Source organism: Rhyacophila brunnea, unplaced genomic scaffold (assembly GCF_057557595.1).
Source record: "Rhyacophila brunnea isolate RB1 unplaced genomic scaffold, BYU_Rbru_1.0 scaffold_3, whole genome shotgun sequence".
In the NCBI taxonomy this organism is placed as follows: Eukaryota; Metazoa; Arthropoda; class Insecta; order Trichoptera; family Rhyacophilidae; genus Rhyacophila; species Rhyacophila brunnea.
Genome location: NW_028232965.1, coordinates 35663638 through 35689440, shown reverse-complemented (window position 1 = coordinate 35689440; position 25803 = coordinate 35663638). Strand labels below are relative to the sequence as shown.

At 31.3% G+C, this 25803-nt stretch overlaps 1 protein-coding gene across 4 annotated transcripts in view; it reads left to right on the top strand.

Annotated features, from left to right (window-relative positions):
- The first annotated feature begins 229 nt into the window (after positions 1-229).
- LOC147068273 (uncharacterized) overlaps positions 230-25803 on the top strand; it is a 62437-nt gene continuing 36863 nt past the window's right edge. For 2 of the 4 annotated variants that reach the window (XM_085953229.1, XM_085953228.1), the window contains exons 1-8: positions 230-359; positions 15893-16167; positions 18307-18483; positions 19272-19377; positions 20312-20405; positions 21580-21730; positions 23901-24067; positions 24599-24705. In XM_085953229.1, the coding sequence (XP_085809355.1) occupies positions 16090-16167; positions 18307-18483; positions 19272-19377; positions 20312-20405; positions 21580-21730; positions 23901-24067; positions 24599-24705 (880 nt within the window). In that variant the 5' untranslated portion in view covers positions 230-359; positions 15893-16089. The remainder of the gene's footprint in view (positions 360-15892; positions 16168-18306; positions 18484-19271; positions 19378-20311; positions 20406-21579; positions 21731-23900; positions 24068-24598; positions 24706-25803) is intronic. The other 2 variants (XM_085953227.1, XM_085953226.1) reach the window with 1 other exon arrangement.

Sequence of the window (25803 nt, the reverse complement as noted above, 5' to 3'; positions counted from 1 at the left end):
CTTAGTCTATGGCATAAAGGTATATGATGCCACCGTACTTACAATAAGTACAATATTATAATTTTAATTCTGCGAAAATTGTAAAATACTATAATTATTTACTTATACTATAAGGTTTCAAGACGAAAAATGTTCCTGTATTATATATTTTTTAGAAATACTATAATTTTTACGCCTTTCAGCATAGAAAAAGATGGCAACACTGGTATATAGTCTATGGATAATGAATAATCTATGAAAATTATGTGTAATGTATGGGTGACGGACGGGTTCGTTTCCATATTTACCATCGTTTTACAAGCTTGAAGCTAATTCAAAACTGCTTTTTGGATGGACGTACAGTAATTAAACTTATAAAGGTTAGTGTATTCAGAAAAATGCTTAATTTTGATTATTTTTCCACAATACATTTACGGTCTACGCTGCTTGCTATTGTGTATTTTATTCAGTGATTAGCTATTCCTTTATTGTTATTAATAGTATTATTGATGTGAATATAATGTTTTCACCGAAAAAAACATTGTGGATTTTACTGTCCCAGGAATAGGTTAACGTGGTGTTAGATTTAGGTAAAATATGAGTCGAGACTGGTCGCCATTTCTCACCCGTACCACTGTCAGAAGTCAGAACAAATACTTAAAATGTATTCATATTTTACACAATTTAGTGCTGAAGCAGCACGACATTATTAAATATAAAATTTATAAATATATATATATATAATGTCTGCAGTTATTAATGTACTATGATATCTACAATTAAGTATTATTGTACAATTTGTTGACAGTTTATTTTGTAGTTGCCAATTATTTATTATATTTATTATGGATTTATAACTTAAAACTGACAGCCGATATCTATTTATAGGACAGAGATTATTGGGAATTATTTGATCATTGAAAATTCAATGTCAGATAATATATTGTTTATTAGTAAAAATACAGTAGATAGGTACTCCATATCACCAAAAAAACGGGCTGTTTTAGAAATCACAATCTACCTACACCATTATGCATCATAAAAGAATTATTAAAAATATATATTTCAATACCAATAATAAACATGATTTAATTTGAGCTATCAATGACAGAAACAAATGAGACAATGGTGGTCGCTGGAATTTATCCATTGCCATCTTATAATTGTGTTGTAAAACTTAACACATTCTACTGTAACCTAGAAACAAATGGAAACCTTTGAGGCGAAGCCCACTGAAAGGGGCAGAGGTTTTTATTTGTTGCTGGGTTTCTTCTGTGGTTATCTTATGCCACCAACCATTGTTGCGTTTGTTTCTGCTGCTTTGTTTAGTTTTCATGAAAAACAAAATGTATAATAATAGTTTTAAATTGTTTTTTCATGCTATAATTTGGTGTAGGTTATGTTTATTTTGATTTTTATGATTAAAAATGTGATTACAGGCCAAGTATTTTCTTTTTAATGATTGTGGAGTACTGTATCTTTACCTATTCCACACCTTACTTTCACTTTCTTTTTACATTGAGTCTGTGGGAATATTTTGCGTACCAACTATTTTGGTCCGTCTTAATGTTCAGTATTATCAATTGAGCCACAGCCCGCGATGGGTTCAGGTTTCCTCCGTCAAGTTAAGTTAAGCAAAAATACTATCCCTTGTCTACTAATCTTCTCACAAACTCAAAGAAAAGAAGATGGTCATTAGTTGTTGCATATAAAAATGACAATTATAACAAACTGCAGGGCTATTCCAACTGGTTAACGCGGTAACACAGTTATTTTTGTTGTTCCGAAATAACACGGATATTGCTATATCTCAGATAGTTTTATTAATGTATTATATAAAGCGCTTACTTTCAAGAGCGGCTAAAACGGTTTTTCGAGTATTTTGAGTTGAATTGCATATTTTGATAAATATTTTTGTCTACCATATTTTGGTCTGAGTTTTAATTTCAAAACTAAGCTAAATACGTCATTATTAATTATTAAAAATCTAGCTTAGTTTTAAAATCGGCATAACCTAACCTAATCTAACCTACCCCAACCTAATATTACCTAATATAATCTTAGTTTGTGATAATGATGCATCAAAATGTATGAAAATTTCAAATTTTTAATTAACAATTTATTGGATCGAAAAGCTTATGCGCCCACAAAAAAGGGTATTTATTATAATTGTCTACATGGCATAAACTGTTTTCGTAAAAAAAAATTATAAAAGCTCATGACAACGTCTGCAGCACCATTACCAAATTTTTTAATTAACTAATGGAAAAGGACCATATTTATATCACTTTTATTGATTTTGGAGTACCTGTGCATGGATTTACTGGCACCAATAGTGTGTATTTTAAACTATCGCTGTAATAACTGTTTACATATAAAAGTGCTGACTGTCTCTCCAATCTCATTCTTCAAGGGTAAGCGAAACGCGATGTTGTCATTGTATGATGCTATTTGACAGGTTTGGACAGGTTCGTAGATAATCTGCACAGTCTTTGAATAATTGATTTATTTAATAAAAGCCATGAACAACTGTACAAGATATAAAAGAAGGCTGTCGAAGTCAAAAATTGATGATGTGACTAATTTTTAAAAATTGGCTTTAGTTGAAGTTCTTACCTATTTCAATTAAGTTTTATAATCACAGTATTCTCAGTAATCCGCCACCCCAAAAACCAGACAAGTGTCCAATTGTGAAAGCGGCGGATTATAGTGCATAAATACAAAATATGGTAAAAATTAAAACAGGTATTTCGTAAAAATAGTTTTTTTTTCGAGAAATTTGTACTTGCAAATTATGGTTTTATTTATAATCAAAATCAAGTATTTACTAAATTATACATGTTTATAAACTAAGTTTATTAACTAAATATTAAATAGTTAATCAATTGACACAACCAGTTGTTCAGTGAGGCAGATATTCTTGAATGGCTTAGGATTCCTGGCTTTCCATATGACCAAAAGCTTCAGTTTGTGTGTCCCGGTTGCATTGGAGCACGGCATAATTGTGATGCGGTCCTTGGGCACTTTCCTTCCTGGTACATTACTTTCTTCGCGATGAACGTACGTTTTATGAAGGAGAAGTTTCCAAAATAAACCCGTGTCTGCGTTGTATACTTGTACGCGGCGTACTATTGAATTTGACAATCGAATACCGACAAATTATAGAGCTTGATTTTGTGCTTTCAACTAGTAAAAATAACGGTGGATTATAGTAGTTGTCGGATAATCAAGCGGCGGATTACTGAGAGTGTACTGTGCTAATAAAAAATTTAAGTAGAACAGGGTTTAACTGAACCGAGTTAAAATGCAGTGCTCAACTTCATTTTCACATTATTCACAGATCTGTTTGTATGCGCTACCATAGTCATGCCAAGCGAACAAATTGAACAAATATTAATACTATCAACCGAGAGTACTTGATGGCCCATAAATATATGCATATAGATGTTTTATATCAATACCGTATACACAAAATTAAAGTCTCCCATGTAAACACTCAGATTGGATAGAGCAATGGGCTATTAGGGAATGTCAGCTGGTAACTATCACTGCCAGCCAATTTTTACTAGGTGGACACTTGTAGGCCAGCTATTTTTGCAATAAAATAAATCCCTTAAAAAATATGAAATAATATAATATGAACAGAATGATAAATATTTGTGAAAACTTACCAAATCAACATGTTTCTCGAGTTTATCGTGAATATTTTCACACTAAAATGATAAATATTGTTAAGAAAATATACACAAATAGTTTATTCAGAAATTATGATGTTTTACTAGAACCCGCGAGTTAACTCGTCCGTGGCCTGACGCAACATACATACTTTGGCGAGTTAACTCGTCCGTGGCATGGATCAGACTCTGCAACTGTGCTCTATTTATCTCTAATATTTCTTAATATAATAATTTATAATCACTCGTAGTACTGTGACATTACTGACATTTTGGTACCGCGATTGATGCATTTAGTTTACCGATTATGGATTATACCTATTATATTTATGTATGTATATTTATTGATATTTCTCATTGATTAACTTTATTAAATTCTCAATACGTTACTTGGTGCCAATGTTTCCAGTAATCACGATTTATGCGGTTTCTGAATGTATTATTAGTGAGTAGGTATCTAATTGTCTATTACGAATGGGTTTTTATAAAGACTTCATAACTTATTTGTTTTTTTTTTATACTTGATCTTTTACTTAAACCCTTTACTTGATCCTTTACGTAAAGTAGGTAGGTAATAAGATTTTTACATCCTTTTATTGTAGTATTTTTTCATATATCTGAGAATTAACAGTATTCGTTGTCAGTGTGCATTATCATTACCTGAAGATGCCGAAAGGAGAAACCCAATTTACAAAAACGACTCAAATGGAACAGTACAAAACTTAAAGCCATTAGAATTCAAATTGAAGAAATGTCTATAAATACTTGTCCCAATACAATTACACTAAAGTCTTGTTTACCATCCGTGGTGAATACAAATAATATGGACTTTGGTGTCGAAATGCCTAGTCCATACTAAGAACATCTGTATGGAAACAATGTTTTCCCTCAATGACGGAATACACTTTTGAATAGTTTTTATACAATGTTCATTTGTTCACAGACTAATGTGTCACGGTCTGGACTAGGATTCGTGGGTATGATTATGTTGTTGATATGAACTTAACACTATTTCATACAGTTTAGGTTGATGATTGTGCAGTTAGGTTCTTACAGGAACATGTTACCTTATACCTATACCAAGATAGTGAAATTGTGGCAATGGAATGGGGTCATAATGAAAATTAATTTTTGTTAAGGACTTCATTGGATGTGCAATAAAGGGTTGTTCAATTTGCGAATAGGTGTTCCTAAAAATATGTGGTTAAGTAAGTAGGGCACGGGTTTGGAAATCCCTGCCCTGCGAGCTGTCCGCAATCACCCGAAGATTCATAACGTATAATTTCAAAACTACAACTCTATGTGGTACATTTATGAAAGTGGCAGAGACTCAACGCTGCATAATTCTAGGTATATCCATTTAATTATGAGAATTTCTTAACATAATATTAATGTAATTGTCACATATTGTGCAATTTGATCTGATCTTTTATTTTTAAGTGTACAAAAAACAGCGCGAGAAGCTATTAACCTCTAATTCCTAAGCTATAACCTCTAAGTATAAAATTATTTGCCGATAATGTTAACTAAAAATCTATGAAAATTACTTGTCCAGGGGAAAAGGAAAAGTACCAAAAATATTCAGGGGTATTTATTTATAAACTGTACCTACATCATAAGATTCTGACTTATCCTGTGGTACCTGATAATTATGAAAAAATGTGTCACGCATATCGGGTTGTTTGTCATTAGGCTATATGCTTAATATTTAGCGTATATGTCACATAAAAAAAATATGTAATTATATTATCTGTGAGCACCTAGTAAGTTACAACAATTTTATATGTTGTTTTTAAGTAGTCTGTGTATGTGTGTATTCACTAATAGCAATATCATAATATTATTATTAATGTATGAGTACGAGGGTGGGTCAATAATTCCTTAGAAAAAAGCATTAAAACAGTTTTTATTTTTGTATTTTTTTTTTATTTCTCAACATAATCTCCTTGGAGCTCAATACACTTGGTTAGACGTTTCTCAATATTTTTTAAACCGTCAGAAAAATAAGTTTTCGGAAGGTCCTCAAAATAAGCATTTGTCCGATCGATGACTTCTTCATTTAAAAAAAAACGTTGTCCACTTAGCCATTTTTTTAAGTTTGGGAAAAGGAAAAAGTCACTGGGGGCTAAATCTGGCGAATACGGTGGGTGGTCGACCAATTCGAACTTCAATTCTTCAATTTTAGCCATTGATCGTAAACATGTGTGAACACGGGCATTGTCCTGATGAAAGAGGATTTTTTTCCTGTTTAAATGAGGCCGTTTTTCTTCAATTTTGTTTTTTAGCTGGTCCAATAAAGATGCATAATAATCCCCTGTTATTTTTTTTCCTTTTTCCAAATAGTCAACGAAAATAATTTCACGTGCATCCCAAAATACAGTAGCCATAACCTTACCAGCTGATTTTACGGTTTTCGCCTTCTTTGGACATGGTTTGCCTTCGCAATCCACTGCTTTGACTGTTCTTTCGTCTCGGGAGTATAGTGGTGTATCCATGTTTCATCTACAGTCACAAAGCGATGAAAAAATTCATCCGGATTGCGTTGCATGAGCGACAACAGGGCTTTAGAGGCCACCACCCTATTGCGTTTATTGTCGACTGTGAGCAAACGCGGCACCCATCTTGCAGAAATATTTTTCATGCCCAATTTGTCATGTAAAATAGAAATGACGCTACCTTTTGAGATCCCTGTAACCTCAATTATCTCACTCAACTTTAATCTTCGGTCACTTAACACCATATCGTGGATTTTATTGATCATTTCTGGTGTAGTCACCTCTACAGGACGTCCTGAGCGTGGTTCATCCTTTGTTGATGTACGACCACGTTTAAATTCATTTAACCAGTTATAAATAGTTGCAAGTGAAGGAGCAGATATGCCGTGAACTAAATCCAACTCATTTTTTATTTCCTTTGCTGTTAACCTATTTATATTAAAATGTTTAATAACAGCTCTAACCTCAATTTTCTCCATTTTCCATTTTTCCATTTTCCACAAGCAAATTTTTTTTTAAATGTACGAGAAACACACAACAACCCGACCAATCTGATTGAAACTTCGCAGCATACTGAATCGGTAGTGCCGCTGCATGAAAACAAACCACTTACAGTACTAGTCGCGCCACCTGTCGGCTTTTCTAAGGACTTATTGACCCACCCTCGTATCTATCTCAGTCTCATGTACAAAGACTAATCTTTTAACCACCCATCTCCAACTAACAGTCTTCGCCACTGTTATAATATTATGTTGTTTCACAACGTCTTGAATAAGAAATAATTACAAGATAAAAATAACTTTTTATATACCACATTTTTTTAATTTTCTGTTGAATCATATAAACTTGACAATTCTTTTACTTGACAATACTTTTTTTTGTACTTGATAGAAATACTGAATAAAATATAGAATACTGAAATGTCATTTTGACATTTCATATTGATTTCCATAGTAACGCACGTATATATTAATAATTTAGTTGCTAGGACCCCCTTAGCAACCAATAATAGTGTTCTACTTTTTACGAATTTTTTTCCTAAATAACTTTCCATACAAAACAGAATTAACTGAAAATGAATTCAATTTTGCTTAAAGATGGCTAAAAGTATTAAAAGAATGCATTGTAATTGTGTTCTGATATATTCTAAAAGTTTCAGATGTCTATCTAGTTGGGAAGTTAGTTAAAAATCGATTGCAAGATTTGGACAAACAAAAAATTTTTACTGGACAAACAACAATGCGAGCTAATAAAAACGTGGTAAAATGTAAAATACCAACGTATCAAAAGCATAATTCATTGCGTATCATTTGAGTCAAACTCGTAACTCACAAATGTAAACTACCTAGTTAAGTTGTATATTTTCTAATATACATTAATGTCTTTGGAATAAAATTGTGTATCTATGTGGTTTTGAGTTATGAATGTAGTTTAGTTCGTAATTTCTTTCTCTACATTATAGGCAAAATGGAAAATGTGGAGCTAATTCCATGAAATCACAATTTAAAAAAATAAATAAAGGTCACTTGTGCATTTGTAAACTAATCCTTAATTAACGCACAGTCGAACTCGGTTATTACGATCTCGGACATAGCGAGATCTCGGATGTAATGAGGAAACATTCGTTGACATTTTGGTTTTTGATTTTCTCCACACATTTATACACTGTTATAACGAGCAACTTATTGGATATACCGAGCTAAAATACTGTTAATGTGTCGATCATTTAAAAACATTTCGACCCTAAAAGCAATAAAATCCGATCAGACAGGATGCCGCCAGGGTTGGATTACGTTTATGACACTAGTTAAGTGTCTAAGTACCTACCTAAATGGTGTATCGCCGACAATAATAATATCCACGCATTTGGTTGAAAAATCCAAGGTTTGTGAAGTCCGTAGGTACCTACCAGCGTTCATTACTATAAACAACTTCTTTTGTAGTTTATGAATTCCATGCTTATTTCGCAGAAAAATTCTAATTGTGTATTTTTGTTTGAATTGCGACTTTTTACCTAAAATACCTATTCTCTGATGTAACGAGTAACGCTTATAACGAGCAAATTCAGTCGGTCCCATCTTCCTTGTAATAACCAAGTTCGACTGTATATTCATTTTATTATATGAGTCGTATAGTTCCTATATACGATAAGTCCACTTGATAAAATGTTGGCAAACTAAATATTTTCATTTAATACTACTTCTTAAGAAAACCTATGATTGAATTTATTTTATGGTGGTTTGTTGTTTTTATACAAATATTCACAATAAAATTAATCATTTTCGTGGCAGTAAAGGAGAAATTGATAAAAAAGTGATGGACTTATCGGCATTTGAAACTAACTGTCAAATTTATCGTATTTAGGAACCCAGTAGGTGTGACTTATCGGTCTTTGTTTCTCAACACTAGCGATAAGTGTTTGACAAGTATAGGGTAAATAAAAAACAATTATTATTTCAATAAATACAAAAGTTATTTGATAGAATGATTTCAATCATTAGTGGTGTTAGAATTATTGTCAGTAAAATAAAAATCGTGTTTTTTCAAATTTATTTATAATCATAAAACCTAATACATTAGAACGAATCGAACATAAGTTTTGTCTTCTCTTCGTCTAATAAACAAGTGATTATTAAAATTAAATCAAAAAAATATTAACATGATTAGGTAACTTTAAAACGTTTTTTAGGTAAGTGATAGTAGAAAAAGATACACAAATGTAAAAAAGAAGTTAATTACCGTCTTCGCTCCTAAGCAGAGCATATGAGCCTCCACAGAGTGAAGGTTATATCAACAGACCCTTTTTTTCGAGGAATGGTTGTTAGCCATTCGCCCAACCCATTGGGACCTTGCACTGGATCAAGCATACATTGAAAAAATAACATGCACTTTTACACAAATGTACCTATTATGTATAATAATGATATTTATTTACGATCAATAATGTAACCACAATATTTTTTTTTAAATAAACGTAGTCCGAGTTATTTTTACCAGATTTTTTTTTTATAAAAAAATCTTATTAAAAAACTATTATTTAAAACGAGGGAAGTTTACAATCACACAGATTTTATTTTGTTCTGGTAGAACAATTACAAAAGAGTACGGAAATAACTAAAATAAAAACAATTGTTTAATTCGAGAGAAATTCTCAATCACCCAGTATTTGCCAACATTTAATGCAAAATAGTCGTATTTCAAATACCTTTCCCGATGATCCACGTTCTTTTTCCTTAATTCCTAATTGATGTCTCGTTTCCTTGATGTATTTCCTTCCACTTAAGCAACATTCTGGGTAAGATCAGATATTATTTCGTTGTATTTCTACTAAAAACTTGAGACACTTTTGATAACGCGAACTGCTACAACGGCCATGTTGATTTTTGCAAATGCTCGATGGTAATTGGCTGTCTACAAGGTCGCATGGACTTATCGGCCTTTGGAACAAACCGCACCGTGGACTTATCGCTGATAGGAATTCAGCGTGATTTTGAAACTCTCTTTTCACATGAATTTATCGCCGTTAAGAACTGATCAACATTTTATTATTGTGGAGCGCTGCCGGTAGAAAAAAATGTCATCATTATCTCCATTTTGACTAAAAGTGGACTTATTGTAAATAGGAACTATATGACTCATATCTGCGATGCTCATAAAATGGATACATGCAAAGAAAACCTCTAAAATTGTGATAATATATATGTTACACCGAATGTGCGAAATTGACTATTACATGAAATGGGCAAAATTTTGGCTAATTCATGTAATAGTCAAGCCTGTTGCCTTATTCATGAATTAGGTAATTTTTCTGCTGAGTACATGAATTCGCCACGGTATGGAATTCTTGAACTGTCAACATGACAGAAGAAAAAGTAAATTTAATACGGATGGTTTTATTAGTTATAATTGGACATAATATAATATTATTATTATTAGGTTAGGTTATGTTAGGTTAGGTTTTGTAATTCTGAATTAAATTATTCAACTGAATGTCCATTTTGAGGTTAGCTATCAAGTATCAACAAACTATCACAAACATTCAATCGACCATTGCACAATTGATACCCAAGCACGAATCAAATCGCGAAAATACTTTTCAATAAAATTCTTCCGTTATCATATTATAGTTCTAGATTTTTTTTGCGCATAGTAAATGGATATGAACGCCATTGTAGTTATTAATTGGTATATTTTTATATTATAATCAATGACATTTTTGACACATTTGTTTAGTTGCAAAAAACACCACGGAGCGCGATCATCTATTTTGACCATAGATAATATAAATGTACATTTTGACCAATCCATGAGCATTATTTGATACATTTAGTTTAGTTGCAAAAAATACCACCGTAGCGCTACTATCTAATTTGTCCAAGACATGAAGTAGGCAGAAAAATTAATGCCGATTTCACGCACTCTCCAGATATTTTGTCTAATTCATGAATAAGGCAACGGGCTTGCATTTTTCATGATTTAGGCAAAATTTTGCCCATTTCATGTAATATTCAATTTCGCACATTCGGCGTAACATATACACCCAACATTGCCCCTGCCGCTGTTGTGTACCTCTCTCAGTGATTCCCAAGATTTCATGTTTGGCGGAACTCATCTCTTGAAGAATTTTGTAAAATCTCGAGGAAATCCTGCTGGCTGAGACACATGTGACTATTGGAGATAAGCAAATTACAAAATAGGCGTTCACTGCAGTAGACAGTGACATACCTGTGCAAATTGCCATCTTAAACCCATTCCAGACAGAATTAATTTTTCAGGATCACTTGAAAAGGCACATTGATTTCTAAAATTGATATAACTCATGTATTATTCATTCAATTCAAATAAATCTTTTAAATATTTATAGGTATTGAATTTTTCTATTAAGTATTTACATTTTAAGTAAACTTTGTGTATAAGTGGAATGAAAAAAACATGTCAAATATAGTTTTTTGGGTTTTTATAGCCTTTTTTTATACAAAATGACATAGATAAAAAGTCCATGATAGAAGTAAATAATAATAGGTAGATATACTAAAACTGGAGCTAAATATAATACTCTTCAAGATATTTAGAAGATGGCGGGCCATTTTATGTTTTTACTGTCTCAAACACCTCATACCTAGCGAACTGATCATTATTTTGACAAATTAAAATAAAAATAGATTTTATAAATCAAATATGTTTTGAAAAATATATTGGACTGTATATAACTAACATCATAAAATGATAGCTACATATATTATTAAGTAATTTCAACTAAAAAAAAATCAAAATGTAACACCGGCACCAAATTGGCGCCGATAGGGCGCGATGGGTTAAGGGCTAACGTACCGTGTAAAAATATAAAATTGATTTGGAGTATCTATGAGAGCTAAGTCTGAACAATCTGTAGACTTTCATTATTATGTCCTGTCTTCAGTAATTTTAGAAATCAACATTTTTGATGATGTTATTATGTTAATAGTATAAAAGGGTATTTTTGTATACGTCATAGGTAGAAATTGAGAATAAAGGTGATTTTGGTGCATTAGATGTTTGTGGTTATAGTATCTTTTTATATTGTTCTTTTGTCAATATATTGGGCATTATTCCTCTAATTTTATTAATAAAAACATATACTGTAATTCAGTGGCGATCAGTGAGTTATTTTACTGGTAGTTCACTTTTTTTTAAAGTACCTATGTTATTGTTCATTTGTATGAGAAATCCATTCTTTTGTTTTTCATCGACACAAATTCATTCTTTTTTGGATACAGAGCATATATAATGCCTTCAATCTTGGTTGCGTGATGGTGTTTCTGCTAAAATACTTGATCTGTTTGAGTGTGGAAAAACATCTTTCACTTTCCACTGATGTCATCGGAATAGTGCAAATAATTAAGTTTAATAGTAGAACCGTTTTCGTAAATGTGTCAATAAGATTTTTTTCTATTATAATGTTTAATAATGCTGAGGCTATATCAGCATTATAAAAAATATCCAAGCTGTAAATAACAGACAATAATTATTTATAATATGAATCCGCTTTCGGGAGGTTTTGCTGGGCGTCTTACGAGCCTTGAGCGGCTCGCGCAACTCAAGCGTATAAACCGTGTGTGAAAATGTTCGTAGACAAAGCTTGTTTTGGTTATACGTTTATACAGTTCGAGTACGGAACGCATCTTGGTGACAGTGAGTGGCGCTCGAAGAAGTATTGCTATCTCACGCTATCACCTACAGACGAATATTATTGCTGTCACACTCATTCTCATTACAAGGCATGATTGCTCGAGCGATCGAGGAAACACGCTCCTGAATAGCGTTGCATTTGGCAAAGCGAAACCACACGGGACAATGCCAGCGCGACGCGTGAACATTGTATATTATATTTAAAATAGCCGGTCAAAAACACATACTTATTAGAATTTGTTTTTGTATATGAATTAATGACTACGGTACGTACGGTAGTAGATTTTTTTATGACCTAAAAACTTTTTTTCTACATTATAAAGACTAACCTTAATGGCAAACACAATATACGACATGTTACAAGTCCTGTATTTTGTATACGCAGAATGCATAAGGTCATTATCATGCTTTCTATCAGAATAAAAAAATAACAATATGATTTAATAATGTTTCTATTTTCTCACCATTATATCCTATGCCTTTGTGCGTTTTACCAGAACGTAGAGCGTACAATTGTATACATTTTGGCATTTAAAACAGCAAAAACTGAAATAATGCCTTCCGTCAGTATACCCTCGATATATTCAACAAGGTTTGCAATTATTATTGATATCTGCATTTCATGATGGTTTAGTGTTTAATATAGTACTATACTGTGTTTTTTAATAGTCATACAAATTAAAAATTCGAGAAATTATACGGTCAACAAATGAGCTTATGAAAACTTATCAAGTTTATTGGCAGCATCTCATAAAGTAAGAATTTTATTAATGTTTGAAATACCCTAATAGCGCGTATACACATGCATGGATTTACTGGCAATAATAATGTGTAAATTAAACTATCGTGACAATTTCTGTTACTTCGAGCATATAAGCGAACGTGTTTATTGTGTAGTGCTATTTGGCAGGTTCGGACAGGTTGTGAAAATCGGTAAATGTCAAAATGCCATCAGGTTCATCAATATATTTTTACTGCACATAATATGTGCAATATTATTGCAACTATTACTTGAAATAATATCCTAACTATCCCAATGCTCATAATTCAGTCGACACACTAATAAATTAACACTCTTTCCATGATCGTAACATAATTTATGAAGAATTCTTGACTCACTTGTCGTACACAAATCAAGGGGATCACAAATCTTCTTCCAATGGACATAAAACAATGAACTGAAAGGTGAAATGACAGTGAACCCTCGAGAATTTCATCACTGTTTCAGTCACTTGAAGTTAATATTACATTAAATAATTAAGTATTTTTTATTGACTTTCATTTCATTGATGGTTGGGAAAAAATGGATTTTATCTTAGTTTTAGTTTAGAGCTTAAACTGTTTCATTATCACTATTACTACTGGTATCCGGAATGATCATGTATAAGCACCACAAGTTATATACAAACTATGAACATTACCAACAGCAAATACTACTTCCTCATAATATTATTGAACAGACTGAACTATCTATAAAACTATTTCGTTTTTTGATTCACTTATAAACTAAATGCAATATAATTGGACTATTTCCATTCCGCTGAGTAGTATCTGGAAATTTTGGTGAATCTCTGTCGGCTTCCGCGGAGCTCAGTGGCAAGTCTACACCTCTGCTTTGTAATTTTTTTCATCCGTCTGATTGTAAATATGATCGAATTATAAAAACATGACTAAAAAATTCTATTTTTGCTCTACTTAGTATAAAAATAATAGATTAGTACAGAAAACTGAGATTGGTTTGAGTTCATCGCACAAAACTCATTATTTAACATGCTATAGTGTACATTATTACAATTACGTTGGTGTCGTGTTACAGGTTATTTCGCGAATAGTGAACAAACAGCTTTAATATCTGGCAAATTTTGTGAAAGTGTTTTTGTAGCGGCAGCAGGATTTAAATTACATATCAAGTTGTGCGTTTTTTTTAAAATAAGATGTGTTGATTATCCTGAATACTGCGGAAATCCAAGGTATCTACCTATTTGACATATTTTTATTTAATTAAATGCAAAAATTAAAAGATCTTCAGTGGATACTATCATGAATTTCACACAACATAATATTTTATGCCCTGTGACAGTTCTATGGCCTCTTAAATTGTGAACATAAAAATGACCTTATCTTAGAGGTAAACCAACATATTTAATGTATGCGGTGTGGATGTTTATCTGATCTGATCTCCTGGACTACACTCACCCGATCGTACTGCAGCTTGCAGAAAATTATTGGAAACAGTGCCAAATATTTCACCTCAATGCCCAAAATGAGAGGCACACATCGGTTGACTCTGATATCAACAAAATAATGTATCCATTACTGAGCAGTCTGAATCTAGGATCGGGGATGCGTATTTAAGTGTCCAATGGCAGTACTTGTTTTTATCCAAATATTCTAATGATATATGTACATTGAGGCTAAGTGCAGTGCTACAGTAATTCTACTGGTGGCCATCCACTGATAGGCTACGAAACATGAAATATGATACAATTTACCAATGATTTACATATTTCAGTCATGCAATATGTATCTAAAAACGTTGATACATTTTACATACCTACATACAATGAATACTAATTTCCATGTATGGCGTGAATATATTGATAAGTCTAAAAACATCGATTCTCAGGGCAGCTCTTTGTAAGGTTGGTATTCTGTAGTAAATCAGATTATATGTTTTTGGATGATTTTAAATTGTAGTAAAATGCTTGCAAATTCTCAACAAACTAAAATTTAAAAATATTCCTGATTTACCACAGAATACCAACCAACATTAGAAAGAGCTGCCCTGAGAATTGATGTTTTGTCTTATCAACATATCCACGTCGTACACGAATTTCATTCGAATATGATTTTACAATTAAAATAAATCCATTATAAAATGCATGTTCATTGGATAGTCTGCTCTAATTATTACCTTTATATCGTCGATTTAATATTACAATATATATTAAATAAAACACTTTAAAATGTCAATTATTAGCAAGTTGTGTTATAATGCATGCTTCGTATTCTGTCACTAAATGTCCCTAGTTGTATTACACTCCCCTCAAAATCTGAAAGTCCTGAGACCTCAATTATTGGCATCAACAAAAGCGCATAGTTTGGTTAGTTAGGTACCTACTGTAAGAGTTTGTTTTTGTTAAGAAAGTTATGTTTTATTTTGTATAAATTCTTGACAATGTAACATCAAAATTATTGTGTTATGAAGTGGATTTTAACAGTGATATTCAAGAGTAACTCATGTGGTATGTATATATTTATTTTTTGGTGTTACTTAAGGCCGCCATAAAGAACAGGTTTTTATGTGATGGTTGATATTTCAATTAATGTGGCAGTATTTTTACATAATAAATAGTTTTTTATTTTGAAGTTCTTAAAACTATGAATAATATTTTTGGTAGACAAATATTTATTTTTTAATGACAAAAAAAATAATACTTAGTTTTCTTTGACACCCACATGATACTTTATTAAAAGTTTTATTTCGTCGTCCATAAAAACATAATATTCCATTTGGCTCTTAATGATATCATTCTTTTCATGAATATTAAATGGCCATTATTTTTTTCTTTCCAGCTAATCGTAAGTCTCCCGACAGGGCGATAACCTTCCATCATTTGTGCGGTTGATTTTTCACAAAATGTGAAAAATTATATGTAAAGTGAACATTTCGATTCATAAAAATCAATCTATTTTGATTGGTTTATTTTGAGTTGACCGTTCGAGATTGGTTGAAGATCATACGTTGATCAGTGCGGTTAGTGCTTGTGAAAATGGATCTGCCCGAATGCCCTCCCGGAACGGAAGGCTATGAAGATTCGGATGATGCTAAAAACGGGGGACACGAGCAGGTATGTGCAAGTTGATTTTTGTAAATATTCATTGTGCAATGTTTTAAACATCACAAAGTTTATTGTATATTTAAATTAAAATTGAATATTATATTTCAAGTAAGTATTTATATTTCATATTAGTACTAATACCTAATAAATCTAAAATAGCCTTTTATTTCACATGTAAAATTGTCAGATAATGTAATATTTAGAAAATCATTAAAAGGATTTTGAATCATCAAAAAATTATGTTATTTGATGGTTGATATTTGATCTTGTTGTTTTATTTTAAGATGCCAGATTGTGGTGATTAAATATTTATTACATTTATGTGATTGAGGGTCTGGTGCTTATTAATAAAGTTACATAAAAAAAGACCAAATAAAAATGAATACTGAAGTTCTTAGAGAAAGTAGTAATTAAATATATTGCATTAGGGCAAGACACAAAAATATCAAATTAGGTTAAAAATTCAAATTTGGGTTTCCCTGCCATACGCTCTATCTTTTACTACTAACAGAGATGCAAAAGTGGGCGGTAAGTATAAAAAGGTTGAGTACCCCTGTTTTAGATCATCCAAAAGTAATTGAGATCTTATAGAGTCTATAAGATCTCAACTACTTTTGGATGATCTAAAACAGGGGTACTCAACCTTTTTATACTTACCGCCCACTTTTGCATCTCTGTTAGTAGTAAAAGTTTCTAACTGCTCTCCGGTTCCACAGTAATGAAGATTTATAAAGTAGGGAAGTAACTTTACTATATAAAATTTATAAAGCTACAGAGTTACAGCAAGTTAAAGCATATAATAATAATTACTTACCAAATACTTTATGTCAGACTTTTGCTAAGTTTGGCAGAATAAATCTTTATAAAACAACTTACTACAGTTAAATCTTTTTATTTATTCTTTACATACATAGAAGCATGAAGTCTGATGAAATTACATTTAATTAATTAAATTATTAATGAAATCCCCGAGGCTTATGCTGTGAAACTAAATACTGGAAGGAACCTGTGAGGAACTCAATTTTTGTGAGGAACAAACGAAGGTGGCACTATAGCGCCGTTTAATTTCACTTACGTAACATGAACTAAACTTACGCGAGGGCGATACAAATAGCATATTTTCTGAAATTTAAATTGTCACGGGGAATTTTATGAAAACATAATGAAAATGTTTTTAAAACCCCTACCGCCCACCATGAAAGCTGTTCATGTTACATGTTACATGTTACATGTTAACTACCCTGATCTAAAATATTGAACACACAACTTAGACATCTTTTGGAATGATGGTGAAATACTAAACCGTGACTTACCATGAAGATTATCGACATTATAGCAATTTAAATATAAGAGCTCTGTTTGTAAAATGTAACTTTTTATCTACATCAGAGTAATAAATTACGTATGTGGCTTATAATTATGCTTAACCAAATGAAGCAGCCGAAATCTGGTGCTTAGTGACCGGGGCGGGGCGATCATATTTGTGACAAATTTATCCGCCATCAAGTAGTGTAGGTAATAAGAATTCAATGCACGTTCTTAGATGATTCCCACCCCATTTGTTATTATATTTATATGTCACATTAGCATCATATTATGGTGATTTGTAAAAAAGAAATCATTTTAATACAATACTTAAAGTTTTTCAGGAAAAATACTTATTTATATTGCAGGAATATGTTTAGTTTCTTTGACCGAGGATATGTATTGATAGTGTTTTAACTCATGTTAAGCATTTTGAAAATGCTGCTGAATATATGGATTATCTACCTATGTCCTACACAAACATCGGGAAGCGTTTCGACAAATCATGGACCATTGGAGTGCTGTCCTGCAATGCTGCAGTGCTTCGTGTCTCAGCAATTGTAGTGGTTCTATTTAATTATAATGCTAATCAAATATTTGATTAGTTGTAAATGCTTAAATGGAAAGACGTGTTATGTCAGTGAAATAAATGTGAAAAGTTATGTTTTAAGTAAATTCACACGTATTAATATTTGTATGTATGAACTACTACGTCTGTTGGTTTATTCTTTGTAATACATAAAATTTTTAATTTTGAAACTTTGTGTTTTACTTTGTTTCTTAGTATAAAATACTTTAATATTGTTAGGATAAAATAACTAATGATGCGTTTGTTTGTTGTAGCCTTCCCATGATGACTTCTCAGACAATGCAGATATTAATAAATTTCTCAAAAGCAAAACAATTGAATTGGAGGATGGCACAACGCGCTCCATGTTTTCTATCGTATCGAGAAAAAAACTGCCCGTCTTTCTTTGCCATCCTTGCAAAGCTACTTGTATGGACTTACTATTCATGCAGGTATATATAAAGCTTGATTTACATATAAAATTCGATTTTATCCAATTCTGTACACAGGGTTTACACTACAAGAAAACTATGGCACGTGAATAATGGTAAAGTACCTGGATCCAAAAATAGACTAACTTGTCGGTTAAAGGTACTTAATTGAGGTTATTTCAAGTCTTTCATTTTAAGTTTTATTTTTCCGTCTATATTCTATTGAAACTAGTTTCGTTTTGTTATCAATAGGTATACTTTATACGGTAGTTATTCTCAAGATTGAATAGTTTTCCGTTTAACTTATATTGTGTTGATGTCAGAATTTAGCATAAAATGAATGTACGGCGCTTATGATGGTGATGTGCAGTTAAATTCACTGCAGTGAAAACTGGACTCTGTACAATTATTTCTTCTTCTTTTGCCCGTGTCCGATCCTCGGTGGATCATATGGGCCTCCACGATTGCTGCTCGTAAATGCATCTCAATAGCGGCAGCTGAGAAATTTCACACCTTGAGTGAAACACATCACATGACCTTATTGGGAATCGAAACCCAGTCTGAGAAACGAATGCTTTACGCTTTGGATAATGGCGTCTGCCGAAATATAATATTTGTAGTACCTATTTATTATATTTAATCTGAATTTTTAACTACTATGATAGACCATATTATTATTACAATGGAATTTATTTATATTGTTTCTATTTCTGGAAGTTTAAATATGAAAACAGTACCTAATTAATGTTTTTGCTGGTTGATTTCATGACTTCAATAGATATACATTATGTTCTTTCTGTGATTTTCAGAATCACCTAAGTGGCAAGAAACATATCATGAATATGCTAAAAAAAACTGTTTGGCCAAATGATATAGTTGACAACCACCCTTTCTTCAAAGCAAGAGATACAGAAGGTAAATGATTTCTGGACATGTTCACGTATTGCGTACATTGATTCATGTGTTTTTATATGCCATATCTTCTATATGCCATATCTTCTATATGCCATATCTTCTATATGCCATATCTTCTATGATAGGTATACACATAGTTGTTTAGAATATATTCATGAGGTATCCAATTCCCTCTTCCTAAAGTAGTGTCCATCGTGTTTGCATGTAATTTTTAGTAGGTAATTCAAATTTATTACAGTACTAACTCAATTATCCGGACCATTTAGGGATGAGTGTGGTCCATATAACAATAAATCCGGATAATCGAAAAAATTATAAAACATCTCTTGGAAAATTTTCATTATTTTATTAATTTCATATTTAAATTATAAATTTCTTATAATCATACACAAATGATCAAAAATTAATTCTGACAATTGAGGTCCGGATATTCAAGGTTCTACTGTATCTTGATATGAGTCATCGAGTGGACATATTACAAAACTTGCCAGGTACATATTTTTTAAAAGCCGCTTTTTTATAAATTAACTGACATTTTTTCCTAATTATAGTATTTGCTTACATCGTTTTACGCCAATAAATATGATGAGAAGATAAAATTCTATATATTAACGTAGGTAGGTATGTAGTAAAAACCTTTTTTCGTGAATTTTTCTTAAGTAGAGAAGGTCACTAGAGCGTTTTTTATGACTCGATTTGATGATTGTTTTATTTTATATCAAAATAATGAAAACCATTTGTTCATATTTTAACCACCTATTTTAAAGAAGTTTTACTTCTACTGTGCGTGTCCAGCACACAGTCATAAACAGATAAACACACACACTCGGTTTTCTAAATAGTGAATAAATGATACTTCTTCTTGGACACATTCATAAGTATGTATGACTTCTCAGTTAATGTATTGTCACAGTTATATTTTTTTCACTTTTAGATTCTGACATCTTGTATACTGAACATGCAGGAATTGATGAAGATGACAGTGAAGATTTGTCTAAAATAGAAGAAATGTTGCTAGAAGCTAAGAGGTGTGTTTCGTCATTTTATTTAATTATTATAAATATGTCGCATGTTAAAATTTCTGTGGTAAGTAAACTGCTATAAACTGCTATCCTTATACAGTGTACCTAACCAATTTTTTTTTTTTTAAGACGGTACATGTTCAAACACGCGCGTTACCATGATCTTACTCCCTACTTCATTTATCGTTTGTCAATTTATGGCTACAGCCGTATGTTGTAGCTTTACCATTGGGAAATGCCAATAGAAATGGTGTATTTCAAAAAAATACTACCTTATTCTTAGGTGAATAATTATTATATAAAGCAATCATTATTCATAGGATGTTTATTACATTTGAATGATCAAAGACATAGCTTATAATCAGTATCTTTAGAATTATCTTCAAATAAATGTGTAAATCTTGTCCATTTTTTGAATAATAAAATGCCTAATTCTTGTTAAATTTGGGATCACAAAGATTATAAAATATAATTTTTTATCGTAAATATGTCACTATATAATGTTAACATTAATTTTACTAATGGTTTTGTAAATGCGTTTAAAAATAAATAAATCTAAAAAATATTAACACCACTTCACATGGATGTACCGAAATATGACTATATTCTAAACATTAGAGCGAGAGGTTTAAAATAATACTATTTTATGTACATTATGCTTTAATTAATACTTTATGCAGTCATCAACTGTTTAAAATAAATATAAATGATAAGAAGGCTTCAAAATTATATAAATAGATTATCTACAGCATTTAAGGAATGTCCAGGATCATGCTCTGAAAATAGCATAAAATCTCCATTTTGACCTACGCTGAGCATGTGGGCCGTTAATATTACAATTTGGTGAAACTTTTAATTTGTTGACTGAACTTAGTGTCAAATATCTTCATATAGAAATTTAATTTATTTAACTGGCTGATGTCAACTATTTTATATTATGAATTTTGAATACAAGGGACAGCTTTATATGAAAATGACACTTATGGGGGATTTATTTTGTATTTCGAATTCACCGGGTCCCTCACTCATTCACAGGTAACGTGGTTTCACTAGTATATGCCTAGATGTAGGTAAATATATTTTGTTATTTCGTTTGATAGAATTGTTGTCTCAATAAGTAAGGGTACCTAATGGTTAGTCGGTAAATGACTCATGATATTGATAATATGTTGTTTTGCAGGATCGCAGTAGGCTTGGGGTATACAATTGAAATATCGGATATAAGATCTTATATAGCTCCCAAATTTTTTTGTACGCTGTGCACAGTTAGAGGAGATAAATCAACTTACATTAAACATTTGTTTGGGTTTGCTCATCAATGTAAATATTTGGTAAGTACTATTTTTTTTCATTTATTCGATTTTCAATTGATTTTTCTAATATTGATTAATTTTGCAGCAGAAATTCAAATTGAAAATAAAGCTGACATTAGTTTATTTTCATTTTTGATTTTGTTTAATTTTGATTAAGGCAGTCTTCTAAATTTGAGACAATTTTTTGATAATTTATAAATATGTATGTATATGAAAACATTAAAAAGAAAAAAAAAAATATTTTAAGTCCAAGATAAACTTTTTTTATTACATATAATTTTATGGTCATATTTATTATTAAAATTTAGTTAATTAAGTTTTCTAAATTGTAATGAGATCTTTGACCGATTCATAGTTATAATATTTTTTATATTTATATTAAAGAACATCGATTTTTATAAAAAATATAGATGGGTATAACTTGAAATCCTTTTTATTTATATCAAATCTTAATTAGGTGTGGTTCCAATATTGCCTAGGTGCCTCTGGTAGGTAAAGACTTCACCTTAAGTATCATGTTAATAGATTTTATTAAAATGTTAATAATCAAAACAAGTAATCGAATTATATAGGTAACTACTCAGTTACATAATAAAAAAACCAAACGTCATTAAAGACAATCAGATTGATGTCTTGTCAAATAATATGTTGGTGAAAGAAGCATCTTTTAAAGTGTTAAACAAAATTATTTTTTCTCACTCAATTTTCATACATTTTTGAAGTAGTTGGAATCAGTTTTGAACAGCAGATAATAAGAACAATTCCATATTAGAGATCGTTACATGTAAATTGTACGTATTATATTGGACCGTAGCACAGTTCGCTGTGAGCTTTCTTATCGGAAAGAGATGACCGTATACTACACGGTGATCGATTTCGGTAGTTTTTATTATGTATTTTGGTAGTGTTTTAGGAACAAGTCAGTTTATAGAAAGCCAGGAGGGAACCGCGCCAATTTTCATGGCCGATTTTGGCAAAATTCTTGAATTCAAGAATGAAAACCTAACCTAACTTAACTTAACTTAACCTAACAAATAATCCAGTGTATTGGCTATTTTCAAAATGTGTGCCACTAGCTTCCTGTAAACCGAAAAGAACCATGTTTTATTTAGACATGAATTTTATATCAGTACTATACGACCCAAAGAGGTTGGACGGTCTTTAATATACGACCATATATTTCTGATATAACATTTCACGGTGAAGTGTGATGGGCAAAATTCGGTTAGGTACATTTTCAAACACGCGAATTTCAACATCATTTTACTCCCTAATTCAATTATAGTTTGTCAATTTATGGCTACGGCCGTATGTTGTAGCTTAACCAATGGGGAATGCCAAAAGAAATGGCGTATTTCAAAAAAACACTACCCTATTCTTAGGTCAATAATTATTATACAGCAATCATTATTCGTAGGATGTTTATCACACTTGAATGGTCAAAGACATAGCTTATAATTAGTATCTTTAGAATTATCTTCAAATGTGTTAATCTTGCCTATTTTTTGAATAATAAAATGCCTAATTCTTGTAAAATTTGGGATCACAGAGATTATCAATATAATTTTTTATCGTAAATATTTCACTATAATAATGTCGATATAAATTATACTGATGGTTTTATAAATGCGTTTAAAAATTAATAAACGTAAAACATCTTAACACCACTGCCCAGTTATGTACTGAAATATGACTATATTCTAAAACATTAGAGCGAGAGGTTTAAAAGAATACTATTTTATGTAATAAAAATACTTTATGCAGTCATCAAATGTTTAAAATAAATATAACGGATAATAAGGCTTCAAAATTATATAAATAGATTATTTACAACGTTTAAGGTATGTCCAGGATCATGCTTTGAAAATAGAAAAAAGCTCCATTTTGACCCACGCTGAGCACGTCCGCCCTTAAACATTTTCTCTCCAATTAGGTTTTTTTTTTTCAGTTCCTTTCAGTCACTTGTCATGAATTTTTTTTCTAGGATTTTTCTAATAAGTATGTATTTTCAAAAAGAAGAATTTAGTATTCTTTAATCTTGTATTCGATATTGAATAAAAAAATAACATAAAAGCTTTTGTATAAAAGTCAATTGTTTACATACCCTTCCCCTTCCCCTTCCCTTGGTGATGCCTAAAGGTGGAACCCTTGTATTGTATTATAATATAATATCTCTTTATTATTTTAGAGCTTTCATTATCCCACTGCATTCCGAAAACTCACAACATTCTTCTATAAGAAAGAACATCAAAAAGGTGTGCGTCAAATACTGTACAACATAGCTGTGGAAATAAGGAAAGTTTATGGGCGAGTCAAACCCACCGTGGTTACCCACAGTGACTATGACAATAATAGGCGAGTATTGCTGTTCATTGATATAAATTATTCACCAGTCATTGGTAACAGGACGACTTATATTATGGCCGATACGGTACCATCGCCATTTATTGAACTAAACATCCCTCTGCTCTTTTACATAATATATATCTATGCCCCCATGTTTAACGCTACATACAGTCCTCTGAGGTGTCAACACTCGAGTTCAGCCCGTATATATGTATAAGTCACACTGCTTCAATTAAATAACGTTGAATGTACGGTAAGTGGAGCAACTTAAAAGACAACATCAACAAGTGTATTTAAAAATATTTTGGACAGTGAGGAAATAAATTCATTTGACAGCTGCTTTCACCACTGCAGTTTCTCACTCATGTTTATAAATTTATAAAGGCAAAATATTTGGGAAGTGGAATAGAGCGACTGCATGGATGCATACATTTTTTGCAAAATAGCGAGAATTGTACGAAAGTAGAACGTACGAATGTCGAGGATCTCGTGTGTTCATTTTGATAGTATGTGTCATATTTAAAATTGGTTTTATTGCAGTCGACAAATCATAGACACCGTGAAAAAAAGGAAACATATAAGTGAGAAGGATGGCCTTACATTTGAAGAATTGGTGGACGAAGGTTATATGTTGAAAATATCTGAAGGTAAAAATTTTTACTTATATTTTTGATTGCGATTTAAATTCACTGTGCTTAAAGATTTTGAACAAAAGATAAATAGAGGTTTTCTTACTTTCTGTAACAAAAGTATTGGTGCAAAACAGTATTATTGTTTGCTAAGAGGTCCTAGCAACTGAATTGTTATACACGCACGCGCGTTGCTATGGAAATCAATAAGAGATGTTAAAATGTAAAAGTTTGTCGATGAAAATTAGTGGTAGGATGCCAATTTATTAACACTTTATAAAACATGTAATAATAAAATTTAATTGTTTACGCGTCATATAAAGCTGTCTTCCTTTAAAATAGCTTTTCAATAGATCATTTTGTGTAGAATACAAGTAACCCCCCCACTCCTTTGATCGCGGGAATACATTTTCAACATTTTATTAATTTTAATCATCAGTAATTTCAACTAAAATTTCATTGAATATATTATAATATATACTGCATAGATCAGTGCTTCTCAAACTTTTTTATACCACGCCCCCGAATCCAGAAAATTCATCCAAGGGCGCCCCTCCACAAAAATTTTAGTCTTTAGTTTTATTGGTCATAGTACTTTATTTACCATTAATTATTATTATAGGTACATTTTTATTAAAAATAATAGAATATTTTACATTTACTTGCTTGTAAAGCAAAAATTAAAAAAACTAACAAAAATTAACATCAAATTTATTACAGCTACAAAAAGCCTACAAAAATAATTTATTAAGACGGGTGTGATTGCATATTTTTACATAATAAATCAATATCCGGTACAATGTTTGAAATGTTAATTCGCAGGGTTTGCTCCAAAGTCTCCGTTGAAAGACAAAACCTGTGTTTATTTTTTATTACCAGTAATGATGAAAATGCTGTTTTGCATAGGTATATTGTCTCAAAAAGAATTATTAACAATACTGCTTTTGCGATTGACAGATATTCTTGCTGTCGCCTTATCCAAAATTCTGCAAGACTTTCATTAAATTCGACTTCAAGGGAATTATCTGATCTAATATCAACCAATTCGTCCAGGTCGCCTCAATTTCAAATTCATCCATAAGAAGTATAACTTTGTGACTTCAAATTTCAAGTTCA